The sequence below is a fragment of the Nesoenas mayeri genome (assembly GCF_963082525.1).
Source record: "Nesoenas mayeri genome assembly, chromosome: 1".
Classification (NCBI taxonomy): Eukaryota; Metazoa; Chordata; class Aves; order Columbiformes; family Columbidae; genus Nesoenas; species Nesoenas mayeri.
The window spans coordinates 40,231,403-40,252,479 of NC_137541.1; the positions used below are offsets into that span (position 1 = coordinate 40,231,403).

The window sequence follows — 21,077 nt, forward strand, 5'->3', positions numbered from 1 at the left end:
TCCTTCACCTGCATCAGTACTGATGAGCCTGCATACTGGCTCATGGAGATGTCTCCCCACAAAAAAGCCACTTTCCAGCTCCCTGAACTGGGCTTGCCCTGGCTGCACAAGCATCCACCCAGGTGGGACTGTGGTACCCTGCCCTAGTTCAGCTCCGCTCTCTGTGGAGCCACTCACCAGCTGAGCTGCTTCCAATGCCTGAATCAAGCACCTCTCCAGAGCCCACGTCCACGACTCAGAAAAACTGTCAGTAACTTTATTACAGCAGTATCTCCCTTACAATACAGCAGTTTCAGATTTTCATTAGTTTTAACTGTGAAAAGCCTGAAGTATAGGTTTGTCACAGCAAACATGCAAAATTATTGACAGAAAGAGCTAATATTTTTCAAGGTTCAACATTGATTATGCCACCTCCAAAAAATGGGAGATAAGGAACTTGCAGTGAAAAGCCATTGATCCATCCACTCCTAGACCAGACTTCATGCCTGCTTCTTGGATGAATAATCACCATCTGAAAACTCTTCTGACAACTTTATGGAGTGCTCAGGCTGGGGAGGTATGGGGCCACAAGAACAAAAAGGAGAAACCATTCCCAGCCAACGTGCAAGAAAGAATCCAAGATGATTCTGGGAACATGAAGGGGAAAAAAGCTGTTATTACATACCGTATTTTACTCCTCTGAATTATTATGTTTCTCTTGCAACCGGCAGAGTTAAAACTTTTATCATTGCAGGGATCAAGGACTAAATGCAGCCTATCTAACCCCTGAGAACGGCCTTTTCTTTCTACAACTTCAGAAAGAGCAAACAGCACACTTCCATTCCTAACAAAATGAACTCTTCTACTCCAACCATGTCTCATTAATCAGAAATTATATAAACACATGGAAAACAAACACAGACAGCTATCTAAAACTATAAACAAATCAGGTGCAGTTATTAGGCCCCTGACAATGAGGCTCTCTGCTTAAATGCACGGACTCCTTCTCCACACGAAGCCTCAAGGCTTTGAAATTGTGCTTCAAGAGAAGAGATCAAAGAACCAGCAAATAATTCCTAGGAGACAATTTACTGGTAGATAATAAAATTAAAATAAAACCAGTTACAGATTTCTGTGCTTACATGCCACAAACAGAAATACAGCTGCAAGTGTCCTCTACAGCTTTTGTTTGTTTTATGATACTTGCTTAGTGTTCCAGCCTTACTCTCAGAGTATGACATTGAGTATATCAAACACCTCACTGTAGCCTTTATTTTTGAGGCCCCATTCTGTAAGCAATGAACCAGGAAATAGCAAGGTTTCAGAGGTTATATGGAGTGTTAAAGTTATTATTTTTAGATCTTAAAGACTTGACAGGTTTGGACATTTTATTAAACAAGTCTGGGAATAATTATATTTACAGTCCATACATTTATTTTTTAACTCCTTAGTGTTCCTGCTCCTGCAGGGGGATTGGACTAGATGATCTTTTGAGGTCCCTTCCAATCCCTAACATTCTGTGATTGTGTGATTCTAAACAAAAGCATCATTTCAGCTTGTTTGGTGGAAAAAAGGTATGAAAGTGAAGCAGTCACTAATGGGCAGAATAGCAAACACTAGGTGGCAGGGAAGGAAAAAAATGTATTTTTGTTACTATAAACATATTCCAAAAACTATAGGGAACACCACTACAGAGACCTGATATGTAAAGCAGCAAGAGAATTACAGGAACACAGTACACATCAGAAATTAGTAAAGCAGGAAGAGCTCTTTCAGGGTGATAGAGCAATTGGTTTATCTGCAGCTCAAATATAACACACAACAGTCTCAAAAATGTCGACTGCAACCTTTCTGAATCAGTAAAGCTGCACATAAGCATAGCAGTGCACCTATCCTGGCCTTTATGTAGAAGATAAAATAATGTTAAGACATTAAGAATTAGCACCTGAAATCACCAGCATGACTGCAGAATGGTTCCTGATATGAAAAAATACTGCACATGTAAATAACTGTACGTGTTCCAACAGCTTACTCCCTCTCCTTTCTTTGACATATATCAAAAGATGCTCCTATTTCACAATAGTTAAGCAATTAAAAAAGCTAGGGGTTTTTTGTTGTCTTTTGTTTCTGACAACATGTAATATGTTCTACTGTACCCATTTGTAACAGGAACCAGGAGTTGACTAAATCCTCAAGGGTCGTCTCCTTCAACTACCACCACATATACTATATTGACAAGTTTCAGGTTTAAAACTGGCAGCTTAATAAGAAAATAGGAACATGAATAAAATATTAAATGTAGAGCTATGCAATGAAGTCAGAAGTGTATAATTTTCATCAACCAAATTACTCTTTGAAAATTGACAAGTGGTTAGACTTTCAGGTAAAGGCTAAAACAGCACTATCATTTTTAGCTATTCTACACAAATTCAAGTGCGGATGTACAGCCAAATTTTGGGTTGAGGTGTTAAAGTCTAGAGACAGTTTTTAACCTTAGAAATTCACAGGTGGCAAGCATTTTGCTTCCTGAAATCAATACCTCAAAGATCCTTGTTTTCTTGTGATGGCAGCTGTGCTGGATGCAGAACACCAGTGACAAGCTTTGACTAAACAATGATCAACACTGATACGCCAGACACGCCAAAGTATAATCTGTGTGCCGTATCTTTAAATCACTAAGTGCCCCCAGTAAATGGGAATTTCTTTAGAGTTAATTCTAAGCAGTGTCTCACAGTACTCCCCCCCCAAAAAAAAAAAAACAAACACCCAAACCAACAAAACAAAACAAAAACACCCTGAATTTTAGGGGTTTTTTTTAGTAAATATTAAATTTTATCCATTGTCATCATGGCTACAAAAAAAAATATGTAGCTAGTGATATGAGAGGCCTAAGAGATTATAATCTTTAGACCTTCTGCTGTATTACAATCATTCCTAATTGTGTGATGTGTTACAGTTGGACTATAGCACGCTCTCTTTGTGTAGTGTGGAGATAGAATACACTCTTCTCAGGAGAATCTGAAACCCAGCGGCACAAGATTCACAAATCTTGTATTCCTAAATACACCCAAGAAGAAAACTGCATCAGAGTGTTGGTAATGCAGATGTACAGCACAAAAACACCTCAGTGCCTGTAAAAACAGTCATGTTATAAAAACAGCACAAACATCATCCTTTTTGGATTACAGTCAGAGTAGTTGGATGTGGGCACAAAATCTGGCAGACATCAAACAGACTGAAGAAAAAAAGAAGCTCCTGGAAATTCTCTGCCTGTACTACAGCCACACTCCAGTCCAGACGATGCCCTTTTCAAAGGCTGCTTGTGTCATCTTTCTGATATTCACAAAGCAGCGCGATAGAGCATCACAAGGCATGTTCCCAGAAATGATCTTCTACTTCTGTTTCACCTGCTTAGGTGAACTTGATGGTCACAACAACAGCTGTCCTGCAGGATTGTGCCACATGACAACCTTGCATGCTTGCTGACACTTTGTGTTTGCAGCCAGAAGCCTAAGATCACAATCTCGGTGGATAAAGCAATGGGCATGTGAAGTTTCACACCTCGCAAAACAGAAAAAGTGCAACATATTTTGCAAAGCAGAATATTACTACATTTACTAAGTGTCTTTCTCCTAAAAATTCTCACTGTTTTAGCTGAAGATACTTTCCCACATGTCTTTCTACTCAGATGCACATTAGCTCCTGTTTTAAACATTCTTTTCAAGGATGGAAAACTAGGTGTTTAATACTCCTCCCAAAAACCTTAAAAAAGCTGTAACCTATACATTTGACAGTGTAAAAACTGACAGCATCTGACTGTTCATCTACAGTATGAGAGTTCAAAGAGCTGAGCACAGACAGCAGTTTAGCTTGCATTTTATGAGGACAAGAAGATGAAAATCACCTCTGCATAGCCACAAAAAAATGCAAATAGCAAAAAAAGCTTGTCTGTTTGCACTTTCAGAAAATAGGTCAAAACTTGGATAAATACGAAAACTCAGCTCTCCTTGTTTCTAGACACAGTCCTTCTAGCTCAAATCACAGGTATATCAGCAGCAGATGAAGACTTACTATGGGCAATTGAGTATTTTAATCTTCAACTAATGAACCTTGCTACTAGTCAAATGTTACACAAAGTGATAACAGAAAAGCAAGAAGAATTAATGAAGCATAAACCCCAATTATTTTCAATCTTCTGTCACTGCTTATAAATGCTTTATTTCTTACTACAATACACTAACCCCTTAGTGAAGCATAGCCCTCCTGTAGGTGGCTGGTGGGTTGGAAAGGTTATTCAAGCAAGATTAAGTGTACTTGCTAAAAAAATGTTGAAACATTTGCCTTTCCTCTCTACCACATAAACAAAATTCCACATTGAAACAAAGTAAGCAATTCTCAGCTCTGTTCTGAACAAGCAAAGCAGCAGTGATGTGACTCTCACTTTAACGTGACACAAAAGTGTCTTTGCCCACTTCTCAGGTTCACAGTGTCCAAATACCTTGTGTTGATGGAAGCCTGAAGTACAATTTCTTGTTCAGGGCGCTAAGCTGAATATAAACACCATATAAGACTTTTATTGCAGTCAGGAGAAACAAAGGCAAAGTGAGTTTGCACACTAGAGAGCTTTTAACATCAAACAAATACTTGTACTTTTCCCACACTTGGTTCATCGATTTTTGCACGTCTGCTTGGCTACAAGATCCCGGAACTGATCTGTATTAAAGGCCAACCTAATCTAATCTATGTACGATAGCACAATAAGGCCAAATCTGCACAGAGAAACTGTTGATGCTGAGGAATCGACATCCACACTCTATACATGAAGGTGAAATGGGAGGTGTGGTTCCAGACAAGTTGTAGTCTGGTCCCACGGCCTGAATGCATATTAGCTGTAGGCAGAATATTTTCCAGTTTACTTTCCAGTTTACCCAATTTAATCCAACTCTCAAACTTCATTTCATTGTCCAAAGCAAGGCACAGTAGGCAGGTGCAATCAGGAGCTTCATTTCAAAAGCACCTTTCTGACACAAGCTATAATGCTAACATAGATACCACTGCAACTACCATAATTCTTTCAAGCGTTAAGGCTCTCTGGATGAAAAATAAAGGCTAGAAGACAACCAGTGCTCCAGCTCATTTAATTCAGCACCAAACCATCCTCTGGATTCCCACTTTTATTTTTGTGTTAAATCATCATAAAGGACTGTGTGGGGCTCAGTTCCTGACCAACCAACTCAAGAGGGAGACATGGGACCCAGTGTAGCCACGTTTAGTAGTAAATGACAGAGGAACAACATTAAGTACCTAAATGTTTTCACAGACAGGGATACAGAGCAGAGAGGAGAAAGAATACAGGATACCTGCATATTTCCAGTACTAAGTAAAAATGTCTGTTCTGAACTGCTGAAAGTAGAAGCAAAACTGCTGTGGCCCTGGGACGCCTTCAAGAGGAACATGGCCCATAGTCATCCTCTGTACTTCTGAGGTTAAAAATGGGGCTTTTACTTTAAGTATCAAAATCTATCTCACATCTGATCTTCTCATTAAGAATGGTCCAGGCAAATAATGTTTTAAACATTACCTTATGTGTGGTTATTTCCAGTTGGCAGTATGGGTAAATGATACCATGACTTGGAGAGAACTAATTTCAAATCATGTTTAGAGCAGATCTGCTAAAGTGGTTTTTCTCCATTGCCGAAAGGACCTTTTCATGTGTTGCCAATATTTTCACAATGATATTTCACTGAGCATTCTTTGGTCCATCATAAAACTCACATATAAGAGACACAAATGAAGAAACAAATGGCATAAGTCTGCAAAGACTAGTTATTTAAGTCATATTTTAAGCAAATTTATGACTGACTAATTACTCTTGGTGCCTTACTTGAATTACTTGCAAGGGCCTCATTTTCAAAGGGCCTGTAAAACAGACCCCTCTCAGGAATCACAAGTTTGGCCCGCCACACTTTGAAGAAAGCCAGTACTGAACATAATTTAATCTACTATTTGCATGCATATCCACCTAAAGCAGAAGACCACAAAGAAGTCAGAAACATTTTTCTTCTGGGAAGCATTAGTAAAAGGGCACAGTCACTAGGACAGTAGTCTTTCATCCAAGAGCAAGTAAGCATGTTCTGTAAAAGAACATATACAAGTTCCCCAGGTAAAATTAAGAAGAGAGGCATAAGGTACTATAGCCAGACAGGACAAACTTTTCTTTTTGATTTGGTAACAGAATTTTAAGTAGGGGTCCCAGAGCATGTCGCTGCCTTCCAGCGAGCCCCTTTCAGCTGACAGAGTGCTGCTGACAGGTTCTCTTCATTCAGAGAGAGAGCTGACAGCCTAACCTTACACCTTTAGCAAAGTCTAAGTCATATCACTGTGTCATATTACAGTGTGTACCCCAGAAATAGAAGGGATGAGAAACTCCTCATTACTACACTGTCTTCAAGTAAGGCTTGTGAAATGGAGGAGGGCAAAGTTTTTGCAAGAAGAAAACATACAGCTGATCCATCACCTTTTACTAAAGCTATTAAGTGAAACTGATAGGACCTCAAAAATAAAACACTTGCTCTTTGGGCTCACTTCAAGTTGTTACCTCTAAGTCATCTAGTTCGGAGGTACCAAAGCATGACAAAACTCTTCGTCAGATATCTTTTTGCATTTTGGGGGGAAGGCAGGAAACAAAACAAAACAAAAACCTTCTCCAACACTAACCTGACAGTGAATTTATTAAAGCTTGGCATTAGTGTATATCCTGTGTGTCCACCCAGAGAAGTAAAAGTTCTCTAGCTCTGCAGATTTTGCTTTCCCTTTCAGGAAGGGGACTGGCTGATGCCCACTGGGCTCTTTCTAGCTATGTTTTCTAGCTACAAACATAAAACATGGCCCCTTGTTGATTAACATCTTGTAGGTACTGCCTGTTTTCACTCGGTTTATGGAATATGGACATACAAAGTTGCAACTGCCTCACAGGTCTGGGGAGCTGACAAACAAGAACAGAAACTGCAGAGGCAGGAAGCCTGTTCAAAGAGTGATTATCAACATGCATGAAGTATATAAGGCACTTCTAATATAGCACATTCTCCAGAAGACTCTTCTCCACAGGGATAAAATATAAACATTGCTTTGGAGTACAGTTACACTTGGAGCCACCACTCTCTCCTTCAATATCAGAAGTGGCTCCACACCTAGAGCACCAGCACTTCAGGAGAACCAGGTTGGGTGGGACAGGGTGGAGTTCTAACATACAATGTTTTTCATCCAGCAACAGAGAAACTCAAATCAGATCTCTCAAATCCTATGTTAAACCATTCTCCACTCAAAATCATGCATGAAGACACCAAGGCAAAGAGTTTAAGTGATACTTACGCGGCATGATCCCTTGGCTCACCAACTCCTCCCGTGTGCGTCGCTGCTGGAGCTTCAACTGCAGCACTGCACGACAACAGAGAGAGGGAAGAGAAGGAAACCCATCAGTGCGAGAAACCGAAGAGACATTTTCAAACGCATCTCGTTTTCTTCTTTGGGTGCCAAGGCTCTAGCAAGCAGCAGAACAAAAAGACCCTCCTCCCACCCGCTCCCCTGCACCCTGCAATTGCAGAAGTGGCCTTCGGCAGTCAGGTTTCCGTATTCTGCTGCGGGTAACGGGGAGAGGAAGTTGCGCAGGGTCTTGGCAGGGTGATAAAAATCCGCAAAGCCAGGCCTGTTTCTCAATTCTTTCTAGAGCACCAACTTCTTTCCAAACCATTAATATTAAAAAACAAACAAAGAGAAACACCTGCTGACAATCCTCCAATAAACACAGAGTGACACCCCAGCTGCTAATGACTCCTGAAAACTCTAATTACTATGTGCAGATTAAATTGATATGACAAAATTACTGGCCATTACTCTAAATTACAAGGCTGATTTCCTTCCTTAACAGAGAAATTCACCTTCAGAAAATATCATCAAAGCGAAATATCATGGATATTTCTAGAAGCGTCCCTGTTTCACAGCAAAAGGAATCCCTTATCACTACAATTTTTTCCTATTTATTTTAGAGTACTAGAACAACTAGAACATATGTTTTACCTGTGTGAAATGTAATTAATTTTTTTTTTTCCCCCCCTAATTAAAAACTCTGGAAGAGTCATAATTTCAACATTTAGATTATAACAGCAGTTTCTTACAAACAGTCAAAGACAGCTTCCATACAAAAGGGACTTTTCAAAACCAAAGGAAAAAAATCACGTGCATGTTCATACACATATGCGCATGAATGCACGCATGCGTGCACACATACACTTCAATTTAGGACAACCTAAGTGAACATCAATAGATACTGAATCCTGTCCACAATCAAGCTCAAACTCAACAAGTACCCAAGTATACTCAACATAAAATATTATCGACTGAATGGCATGGCATCTTCCCTGTTTTCATTTCAATTTTTCTGTCAAGCTGATCTCTGTTGTATAGTCCACATAAAAGAAGTCCAAGCAAAGGCAGTGGAACCACCAGACAGCAAAACTACAGTCCAACTATACAATCTCATTATAACTCTTATGCTTCCTTTCTCAAGGACTTTTCTTGACCAACACATTCATTTCGTACATTATATCTAAATTCACACTGTTCACTCCCTAAAGTAGGGAACAAAAAATTTAAGGAGATACCACTTCATGTACTTACACACATCATTATATTTTGCCTGTTTCTTTCAACCTCCTATTTTCAATTTGCATTTAACTAAGATACACCACCCACGAAGGGCTCTGGTCTTCATAAATAGTTAACAAGAGACCCATCTCTTCCTTGGTTGTTTGCACAGCAGCTAATCACCCTCACTTAAATGCACACTGAAATTTTCCCTTGGATTTGCCTAGCTTCCACTTCCATCAGCTCCTGATGGACCTTTCTTTGAAAGGTTTGAGACAGTGAGAATATATTTCCTACCTGTGGAGGTACTTCCGTGTGCACAGTGTGCAACCAAGTTTACTTCTCTTCTGTTTCTTAAGCCAAACTAGGATTTCTTAATATATGCACCCTGGGCAGGAAACTATTTCCTTTAGTACAAGGAAGGGAGGGAGGGTGTACAGAGCACCATGCTAATTCTGTGTGGGATCAGCCAAGAGCCAGAATCAGGAGGAGAGAATGCAGAGGGGAAGGAACGGGCCCTTTGTTTGGCTGTGAAACTGCAAACAGAAGTGGTAGTCCCAGCCTCTTCCTCCCACCCAGCATGCAGTCATGCTCTGACTTCTGTGCTAGCGAGAGGGCTAACGCAGTCTCACGGCTGGCCTGTTCACAGAGCTCTTCATTTGCTGGATTCATTTTGAGGTGATCAAAACCCAAATCAGGTGATGACACGTGTACATGAGCACTTGAGCTAACAGCTTGCTGCAACAGTCAAAGCTCTCACTCCCCGCATCATCTCTCATGTTCCTCTGACTGGTGGCTGGACTCACTGACATGGGAGACCGCAGCCCAGCCAAAACAGGTCATAGTTTTCTGTCTTATTGGTGAGTTGAAGACAACGGCTGTATAGTCAGGTACTTGCTAACACTAACATAAGGCAGGAGTGAGACTCCATCCCTCCAGCAGCAGCATGTCACTAAGCGATTTCAGCCCCATTAGGTAACGGCACATTAAATCTCTCGCTGTGCGGCATTACTTGCACTAGTGAGCCATTTCAGGGACTCATTTCCATACCCTAAATTAGTACATCTTACTACATGTATAGAGACAAGGCACTGACCTATAGCATCAGGTCTACCTCTCCAGCTTGAAGTGCAGATCATCTCATTATTACTTGTGTCTTCCCACTTACACATCTAGCAATGTATGTAAGCCGTTTCTGCCACTTAGCTATTCACTTGCTAGAACCATCTACTTCCCCTCCCATTTTCAACTACACCTACTATTTACCTCTTACCTCCCAGAGTCAGGGATTTTCAGTGAAAAACTCCCCCCAGCAGGTGTGCCTGGCATTTTTTGCTCCTTGGTGCATAACTCTGTCCTCATCTGTATTTATGCACATTTTACCCAACTGTCTACGTTTGCCTAAATGATCTAAACCATTTTTTAATGTCATTATTTATGCCTCCACTAATATTTGTTTTGTCCACAGTTACTATCCTGCATTAGTTTCCAGACCGCACCTGGCTGATCCTAACTAGAAATGCTTTTCTGCTTTCTTTGATTACACTCAGTTCTTAATCCACTCAAGCAGTACTTCATGAAATTCAAAGCTACTTTTTAAAAAACAAAATACACCACATTACCAAGTTAAAGACATGATAAAAGTCTATTACACCCAGACAAAATCCCTAGCAACCAAATTTCACGTATCCAAACAATAAAATCACATTTGATCAGATCTGTTTTCACACATTGAAAAGCTGAACAGCATGATTATACTGCTATTCTTATACCACATAAAGTCTTTATCAAATTTTCCGTAGCTTTTTCCTGGAACTGATACCAGATTAGCCACTCTTTACTCACCCTTTTTCAGTAGCGGTGCAAAATGTTGCTGGTGTTTTGCTCTTCAGAAGTCTCCCTGCCGTTCCCAGATTTATTAGAAATCAGTCTCAGCCAGGCAGCTAGAGACTTCATCAAATTACTTTAAATTCCCTTCTTGACTTCAGCTTCCCTTATGAATTTTCTAAATCTATCTTATTTCTATATCATACTATCTATCTTATTTCTATATAATATATACTACCCTTTCTCTCTATCCATTATATGTACCCTTTATTTTTAAATACTATGCCCCTTCACAACAAGAAACTAGCAGCTGTCAAGAGGGCTAAACTGGAGAATAGCAAAAAAGTAATTTTCAGTATACTTCTAGTAGGCACTAAGTAATTCCTGCAATTCATGAATGTATATATATGCATATTAAGCACGAGTTATAATCATCACATAATGCACTTTTTTTTCCAATACAGTTTCTTTTTTGCAGCAGGGAGGAGGGCAAAAAGAATTACTTCAGTTCACTCCCGAATTCATTTTGGCTTAAATAAGTACTTGGAGTTCCCAACACCATTTTGTATATTTAGGAGATCACCTGTTTACGTGTGCAAGTGTGTGAATCCTATATATAGATTAACAGATGTCGTTAGAGCCAATCCAAGGCTATTGTACATGGAGCTCAGCCAAAGGTCTAGAATGACCAGAGAATTTCTAAGTTACTCAAAGACAGACTGGAGTGTCTTTCAGTCACAAACCAACAATCTTCTATTTCCTTTATTCCTGTACTTAACCTTTAAATTAGGAATAAATCAGGGCATATAAAGGAGAATATATACCTGCTGGCTAGAAAATAAGTTCCATACTGGTACCTTTCCGCCCATCTCTTTCAGTCAACTTGCGTCATAGTCTATGCAACATTTTGTGGATTTTGAATGTTTGTCTGATTTTCTCCACTCAGAATTAGACATAAGTTATTCATTTCACATGTATGAAAAATTCTGAAATAAAGTTTTTATATCTCTAATGAGCTGTTCAAAGAATTAGCAAAGCATTCCAGAGAAATCTGGGAGCTTGTATAGAGGACTGTTGCCAGCAGTTTAAGAGGAGTAGAGTAGAATTGAGGAGGGGGCTGTACAAAGAGACAAATAACATTGCAATCAAGCTACTATCAACAGAGTTACACTGCTAGTGAAATACAGCCAGTCATGATTATTTTTTGTTCGTCTTACTGTAGAGCTGCCTTAACTGGGAACCCACAGGCATATTCCAAGACCAGAGCTTACTCCTGCCTACTCATGGCTGGTGGCAGCTTGGAGCAGTATATGCTTAATATACAGAGGCTGCACCCATATGGACACTTTCAGGACACTTACAACTCTAGTCATAGTACAGGGATGCATTAGCTAGAAGTAGTAGCAAGAACAAATATTTATGATGAGCTAAGTTGTTTTTTGCAGCTCGTCATCTAAATCTGCAACAGCGTGCCTGCCCTTACACATACATACCCCAAAGCCCTTCTATTTCTACACCACACTTCGGGTTTAATAGTGTGACTAGAACTACTATAGAAACTAGACTGCAGTCTCAGCCTCTCAAGAGAGAAAAAAATTAATCTAATCTTAGAGACTGTGTGACATACTAGGACAGGTTTACAACAACAAATTAAAAAATATTCGGCATTTCCTGTTTTTTGAGAACTAGCAAAGAGAAGCACACAGCTTGGAACAGCAGCTTGTGGTGAGGCCTTGTGCATGTTACATTGAATACCGATTTCTGCCAAAGGGAGTCTGTGTTCACATTTCTACAAAGCCTTTTCTTCTAAGGAATTCCAAGTGATACTCAAGGTTGCCCAACCAAGGTAACAATTAAGCACAACCATATGGTGCATTACAAGAGAGAGCAGGAGCAATAGCCCAAACAGGAAGGGAGGAAGACTGCTATAGCCAAACGAAACCCTACAGAGGGGCTCAAAGAAGCAGAGCTCCTTGGAATTTGGGCTAGGATGCCAGTGCAAGAAGAGAGAGTACAAGACATAAATTGCATATTAACTAGATAGGCTGTATGCTCACAGACATGATTTGTCAGTTTTGTAAATTCAGTGAAAGCAGTTTGCCTGATAGAAAAATTCATCCTTGCAACCTAATCAATAAGCCATGTGATTAGAAAGATAAACTACCAAAACCTAAGTGAAATTAGCCTAACTTCATTATCTAAGCTGAGGGAAGTGCAAGGGTAAGTAGAAGCAGTAAAAAGCAAACTGTGCACTTTAATGCTCACAGGGGTTCATGGTCATCTATTTGTATGCTGTTCAGCACCTCTGCACACACCATTTGAAAGCCCTGTGCTACAGCATCCACTTAACTCGCAAGAAAGCATTAATACAGCATGAACTGGGATGGAAACATGCCAGTTAGTTCATAAATGCCTCTACCATTTGGTAGTGACAAAGATTTTTTTAGGAGAATTTTTACTGGCATAGCACTAAGTAGGTCTGACTGGGTTTACTTTGTGAGGGTCAAAGACCACAGCCTAAGGCAATGTTGCACTAGGCCACCATTTGCAGCCCACAAATATATTTTTCAATTTCTGACCACAATCTGTTTAACACCATTCAACTAAACCAACAGCCTACATGCAAACAACTTAATTATAATATGCAACCATAAAAGAAGACTTGGACATGGGATGCTTGCTGAACAAAAATCAGCACAGCTGTTTGTGCAGCACTGGGGCCTCTAACTTAAATATCACAGTGCCATTAATTACTGCTTTGAAGGGTGAAGCCACCTTTCCACTTACCACTCAGCCAGCAGCAGCCATTCTAAATATATTGAGATGATTTTTTTTCCTAGTTTCTGATTAAATAGTCACATTTGACCACCAGCCAGTGCCAAATTCAGCTTTGGAATATGCAGCACATCAGTTGTTGCTTCTAGTGGAGGTTAATAGCCTACATTTATAACTGAATTCAGTCCCTTGGAGATGTGTTAAGAAAACCTGTCCCTCACACCGAAAATTGTCTCTGAGCGTTTTTCAGCTGTGCCTGCTTACAAAACAAACGTTGAGTTGCATTAGCCCTTTCATGCTTCGATGGGAAGCCAGATTAGATGCTGGTTCATACACCAGCAGTAGCAGCATCTGCTAAACTCCTGTTGCAAAATGCTTCTGTACAGAAGCAGCAAAGGGTGGTTACTATTACCAAAATTTTTGTAGCATCCACAAGAAGCTATAAGAAAAAATCAGCTATAATACTTCGTGATCAATGAGTGAGTATACAATGGACAAAATTAATTCTGAAAATAGCTCGAATTGCTGAGGTGGATGATACCTTTTTTTTTCCATAGCTGAGTTGTTCTCGTGCTGTCAACAACACCCCCTACATCAAATAGAATGTGCTAGAAGGGGGGTTACCAACAAAGAAAGGCTAACTTTTCGGGCCTTTTTTAAAGGCAATTTTCTGAGCCTAACAGCATTTTAATCCACTAACTGCTGATGGGGAATACACGCTGGCTTTGCATTTAAGGAGACTGTGCAGTTAACAGAGAAGCATTTAAGTGAAGCAGACTGTAAATGACACCCAAACTGCAGGGATTATATGACATTTTGCTATCCTGGGAAGGGGATGCCAAAAATTTGTGTCCCTCTGTGGGGTGAAGGAGAAGCAGCAGATATACCGTTGATCCTCAGAATGTGCAGGCATCCACTGCTGTTGGGAATAGCAGGCATATGATTCTATTCATCTCAATGCATTTTAAAGAATAGCTTGGAGCAAGCCTAGGCAAAGGGACAGTTAAGCAGAAGTTTCTTTCTTTACTATTTCAGACCATCTCACATTCTGTTACCCCTTTTCTCTACTGCAGTGACAACGGCTGCTATTAAAATGCAGGCAGTTCCCTCATCTCTTCCTTAGCAACCACAGTACTGATAAAATAGAGTTTGGGAGGGTAAATAATAGAAAGAGAATTTGTTTTGGTCTCTTAAACTGTTACAAGAACTTTTCACACTAGAGGCAAAAGCCACTTATTTATATTCATGCTGTGGTCTTGTCTTTGTGAGAAGCAGGGTTGGGATCATGCTCCCTACACCCAAAGAGGAGGCCTGTGAAGGAGATCCAGAACAGTAAACAAAACCAGGGCCAGGAGTGGGTCCCTACTGCAGGTCACATGAATGATGAAAGTGGATTTCTTAGCAGCTCTGCAGAAATCAGAATGTTCTGCCACAATACGCTTAGATGGGCAGGTGTCTCAAAGCAGTTTGGGAAACACTGATAAACTCCTTACCCAGTTGTGCTTGTCCACCAGAGATGATTGTAGGCACAAAGCCAAACAGGGTTAATCAAGAAATCCATACAACTGCATCAAAGGCAGATCTAGCATAGAGGACTTGAAACTTTTTGATGACCACTTTTTCTTTCTTATCCTCTTAGTAAGCTTTTGAGAGCATTACAAATTTGCACAAGTGAGCACAGGAGTAAAATTCTGCCTGATGTAGATCTAAAACCTCTCTCAAGAGATTCTTAAAAAACAGAGCAGAACCTTCACCTCCAAAGCATCAACTTTCAAAATAGTACAGATGTGCTAGTAATAATCCAAGGATGTAATGTGGGTCATATAACACTAGGGTTTTTTTTCCATCCAGCACTTCTAAAAGCCTTCAGACTCTCAAATGCCCAGAAGCTTTTAAAAGCAACTGAAAACTACAGAGAAAGGAGTGACTGGTCATTTAAGAACTCAAAAAGAGGAGGAAGACAGAAAATGAACTGATACCCTCAGGACAAGAAGGGCTTGTTTCCTGATAAAATCACTCTCTTCAAAGCTTCTACAGCTCAAAATGTTCTTGGGTCATATAAAACCATTGACATAACATGCAGCTTACACATGCGTGCTGACATATTAGATGCACGGTCTATATGACCATGTTCTAAAGACTAGTTTGGGCAACTAGAAACAAAAATCAGGTACAGGCCAAAAGTCTCTTTTTATTGGGAGGATGCTGTTGTAAATATGAAATAGGAGTAATTTTTTTAAATGTTTTCAAAGGATGATGAAATACTTGCATGTACTATCTTTTAATGAGTCAATGTTATGAGGCATTAAATAGCTCTCTTAGTGGAGACAGACAAATACAGATTCTTTGATATGGTTAATTTAGCAGAATCAAATATCCCAACCTACAGAAGAAACTGGTCCCCAAAGAATTTGGAATCAGAAGCAAATGCACAATCAAAAGCAGAAGAATTTATTTTCATTCTACATGTTACCACAAAAGTAGCTGGCTCATACTGTGAGCACAGAACAAGCTACATCAGCAGGTCATTTTTGAGGCTTTGTATCATATTTGATACAATGTGAAAACCGAAGTAGTGTTAATTAAAAGCTGTATTTAGAAGATAAAGTCACTGTTTACAGCAATTTTAGTTTTGTTAGGACATAGCATTACAAAACAAACAAAAGCAGCAGCATGGTCCAGGTATCACAACATAACGTGATCTAACCTCCAGACGGGACAAGATAGTTACTCCTATCAGTGGTTCTCAAAGGCTCAGGTCAGTATTGCCATTCTGGGGAGGAAAATGTGCAGACGCAAAAGGAAGAACCAGTTCATAGTCTTAGAAGTTTACAGTCTCAGTTCTCAATATTGCACACAAATGAATGTGTTTATTTTGTGGGTGCTACTCATGTATATGACTCTAAATATATGCAAACTTTATTATTACTACAAAAGTTATGCTGAATTTTGCAGGGTTCTTTTAATGTTTATTTAAAATAAAGACTAGCAGTGACTGTGCATTCTACTGCATTTGCATTTACATTCCTCATTATTTAACTCCTATTTGCATTAAATATGTAAAATTTAGGGGGTTTTCGTTTAAACCATTGCTACTTTTAATGCAATGCCAACTTTTTCTCCTTTAATACTAAAAATTTACAATCAGATAAATGCATTACGATTAGTAGATGAGTCTTTTTACTGAACGCATAGAAGCCCACTCTTATCATAAAATCTTGGTACACTTAATAGTCCATTTCAGCACTCACTGAAACTATTAAAATTGAATAGGACTTTAAGAAAATAACCTGAAATACATGTAACCTGGTATATTTAGTAAGATATGCAACATGTTAAAATGTGCAACAAGCTCGTACACAGGAAAAGTTGGTTTGCTTTCTGTGCAGGGTACAGATTCTTATAAAATCATTTCTTCCCAGTAATACTGGTTAGGTGAAAACTACGCATGTGAATAACTAGGCACAGATCCATATCTACAGAATCTGGCTACCATGCATGATTCAACAAGATGACCCTGTAACAAAATACCTAGGTGGAAAGGTCTACCTAAAATTGACACACCAGTATCGTAAGTAAATATCTGTAATCAGTGCTTGTTGATGCCATCTACACATCCATTGTTGCTATCTATAGCTGGAAGAGAAGCCTTGAGGGGGGGAAAAACAGAGAGAATTTCCCAACTCCCCGTGTAAGCTTGAGTCACAGCCTATACTAATTTATGTTTCCATGAAACAATGAACAAGGAGGAACTAACGTTGCCCTTAACCACCTTGCAAAGAAGACCCTAGAAATAAACACTCCAAGATAATTTAATACGACGTGGCAGATAGGGACAAATGAAGGAAAAAGAGATATATCCTGACAATCAAATCTAGAGCTGTCTTTTAATGTGACAGTACAAAAGACAAGCTACAGAAGGGAAAAACAAGTCTGAATCCTTTTAGGGTTTTTTGTTTGTTTTTTGTTTTGTTTTGTTTTTTATTGGAAAGGTACAGCTATCTCTGTCTATAAGAAGAAAGAGCTTCAACCTTTTTACACACCCATAAAGCACATGATTGATTACACATGTTTATAATACTAAAATTGATAAGGAAATCCTTCCACGCCTCTTTCAGCAATAAGAGACATTGTCTAATACTTTTCCTTCATAGATCACCTCCCATACTGCAATTTCTGCTACAACACAGTGCTCCAGTGCTACTAAGAGCCTCTCATATCAAGACCAGAAACTTCCTCAAACATTTCTCAGACTGTGGTGTTGGCCCAGTGATTCAGCCTTCCTTCTGCCACAGGGCACCCTCTACACATAGAAGTTAAAATGCCCCCTTCGCAGGAATCATCTAATGGTCAAGATACCATGGAACTATGGCAACAGCTGGGACACCATGACATATGAGCTGTGTTTTGGGGTTTTCCACTTAAATGTGGAATAATTCTGCATTTCCAAGACTATTTCAGATTCTTAACCACCTAAATCTGTTTGTTTTACTGAAACCAAATGCAAATGAGAGCAAATGTGTTTTTTCCACAAGTGGTAGAAAAAAGGACTTAGAAGTATGCAAATTTAAATACAAAACCAGCAGTTCCTTAGAAGGAGTAATTAACCAGTTATATAGGGAACTTGGAAAGCGGGCCCTTACAATTTTAAATTAGCTAGCTTCAGCATCTCCCAGCTTCAGTTGGTTGATTGTGCTGACAGTTACTTCATGAGATGTGGAACAAAAGTGGTTTTGCCCAACATGTATACTGTACGCAAAATAAAGACCCTATTTGGCTAGCATTCCTGCCACCAGCTTTTGTCCAAGCCTCAGTATCCTCTCTTAGCAAGAACTTCAAGTGGATGCTACAGGAATTACCATGGGAACAAATTTTTTAGCAGGGCCTGTTGTGATAGAACAAGGGGCAATGGTTTTAAACTAAAAGATTATAGATTTAGGGTAGATATAAGGAACCAATTCTTTACGATGAGGGTGGTGAAACACTGGCACGAGTTGCCCAGAAAGGTGGTAGATGCCTCATCCTTGGAAACATTCAAGGCCAGGCTGGATGGGGCTCTGAGCAACCTGATCTAGTTGAAGATGTCCCTGCTCATTGCAGGGTGGTTGGACTAGATGACCTCTCAAGGTCCCTTCCAACCCAGACTATTCTATGATTCTTGATATTTCTTTAATTCATGGTAGTGAGAAGCACCTTTGCTCTTTTCTCAAAGACTACAAAGAACATATGCCACAATCATGGCATCTGAGGTTCAAATAAAAATCCCAGCCTTTGTAGTGCAACAGACTGATGCCTTCTTTACAGTTTAAGTATGAATTTTACTTGTAAAACAGTTATAAGATTCAGCTACAGCTATCATATCCTTCTGTCTCACAGCGGGTCAGTACGGAAGCCAATCCCTAGAATTTGCATTACACATAAAAAAGCACCTGAAATTCCCTTAAACCCTTTGAACTGTGATCAGATAGCACCTATGTACTACTTTTTACTTCCTTTCTTTTTGGATATTTACTTTCTTTCAAAACTCTAGACTACAGATCTCCAGCACCAACTTTCTTGGAGGTTTTGCATGGGGGAAGATCCACGGCATTAAAAATTAATCCAGCTATATGGCTTAGTGTGATTTTTAAGTGCTATCATAGCTATAAATATCTAAATAATATAATTCTGTGTAACAGGTCAAGCAGGAAACTAAAAAAACTCATCAGTCCAGAATGGCCTGCGTGACCACTGACTTCAGACTGGTGGGCAAATTCTGCAGATGCTTAAAATGTTACTGCTGGCTCAGTCCTACTGAAGGGCACTAGAGGAGACTGCCAAGAGCAGCAGGTCCTCCCACACTCATTGCACACAGCGGAAGATTCTCTCCAACTGCTAACAGAAGTGGGCTTTCACTAATGTACCGGACAAAAGCAAGGGAAGGGCAGACACGTTTCCTTTCTGTTGCTCCCTCCAGCTAAGAGTCAAGGGAGATACCTATGCGGTGACAGCATTTGCAACTGCTGTAGTTGGACTCACAGTCACGTGTCAGTCTTCAAGACACAATCCTCGTTCTAAACTGCCTGCAGTCAATGTGACTGCTATTATTAGCAGGAGTAAAACAGACTCTCAGCGAGGCACAAAGGTGCTACTAGTTTAGCATCTACTTCTAAAACATTGTCTTCCACTTCTGAAAAGGGAAAATTTCACATCAGAGAACAGAAAAAGGAGGGAGCTGCAAGCAGGCTTAGGGGGACTTCTATACATAATACAGAAAGAAGCATGAAACTTTAGGAAAGTGAAAGTGAAAAAAAGAGCATCACAAAGAGCATTCATCAAAATAAGAAAGAAAACACACAACTGTATGCAGGGACAGGTTACGTGCTGCTTGTAATACTGTCCAAATTACGCAAAGGGAGCCTGCACATCTTGGCTTCCAGCACTGCTGGGATATTTGCAGAGATGAGTAACCAAAGAACATGGCTACCACCACATTCCATTTCTACAAAAAAACCACAGCTATAGCCTCCATGCATTTAATACTAGAGAAACAAGTAGCAACACAAAGCTGGGGAAACTCCTTGCAGAGAGTTGAAAGTAGATCTCTTCGGTCACCCAGAGGGCATCACTCAGATCCCTCCCCAACAATGCAGCTGGGCAACACAATGCATGTGCCCTGACAAGTGTTCCAGTGAGGAAGGTTACCAAAAATGTGACACCTGGTAGGATGCAGCAGAGATGTTACAGAAAATACCCTCAGAATGGTGACAGGCCATCAGACTCCATTCTGTGCTTCCTTCAGCTCCATGAGCTGCCATCGGGGATGAAGACCACAGGGTGAGGTCTTTATAAGCATGGCTGCAACAGATGGGCCCTGTCCCTACCAGGGCGCTTCTATTGAAAACTTTCAAATAGCTATTTTTTTTACAAAATATTTTCTTTACTTCTGAACGTTTGTATTAAAAAGGAGATTGTCCAGAAAGCCTGGATTTCACCAATTTTCACTGTCAATTATAGAAAGAATCCATGTCTCAAATCAATATATCCTCTTATTTATTGACCTTCTTTCACACTTCTTGTTAGTTTCCTCAGGCTTAATCTAATTTTAGGTGGCAGAACTGCAGACTGGAAAGTTCAAAGCTTCGTTTTCTTGGAAGTGTGTTTATTATATTAAATACACAATAAACTCTGACAGTAGGTCGCCTGCACAGTTCTTTTACTCATCTCACTGAACACTGGGAAAAATCCTGAAGACACCGATGAGCAAAAAATATTTTATAGTTCTTATTAGCAATCACCATATTGCAATGTACTTCAGCTACCATAGGTCTGCTCTTAGTTTGGAGAGACATGGGGTTAGTAATTTTTATATACTGCTAAGGAAAAACATTGTATCTACTTTCACTGGCCCAGGTAAGAGAGAGCAAATAATGAGTTCTGCTCCACATTAATGCCATTCAGTAGATTATGCATCCAGTTACAGGCCTCCTGCAAGAAAAAGGAACACTATTTGCCCCATAGGCTCACGGCATGTTCTTGTTTGATAAACCCCAGCTATGTCAGGGGCCATGTCCCATTTTCTACCATAGGCTGCAAAGGTTCTTGCCAAGAAATGTGCTGCTTTAACATTTTGGATTGAAATTTATTGATGCAGCAGGTGACAAGATCAGTAATTCAATGCTCAGAAAAGACTAGAGAGATGGGAGTTGGGGCACGAAAGGAAAGATCTAAGCAGGCACTTATTTTTGGTATAGATATTCGTTAAGATGTTGATCAATGACTTGCAGGTGTGACAGAATGCTGAAAAATCTGAGGTGACTAGTGACAGACCTTACAGATTATTGAAGTACTGAGATAAGATTTACACAGGCAGC

General features: G+C 39.8%; 1 protein-coding gene across 1 annotated transcript in view; it reads right to left on the minus strand.

Moving 5' to 3' along the window:
• MRTFA (myocardin related transcription factor A) overlaps nt 1–21,077 on the minus strand; it is a 79,210-nt gene that overhangs the window by 23,164 nt on the left and 34,969 nt on the right. The window contains exon 2 of the mRNA XM_080346368.1: nt 7,351–7,416. Within this exon, the coding sequence (XP_080202494.1) occupies nt 7,351–7,357 (7 nt within the window). The 5' untranslated portion in view covers nt 7,358–7,416. The remainder of the gene's footprint in view (nt 1–7,350; nt 7,417–21,077) is intronic.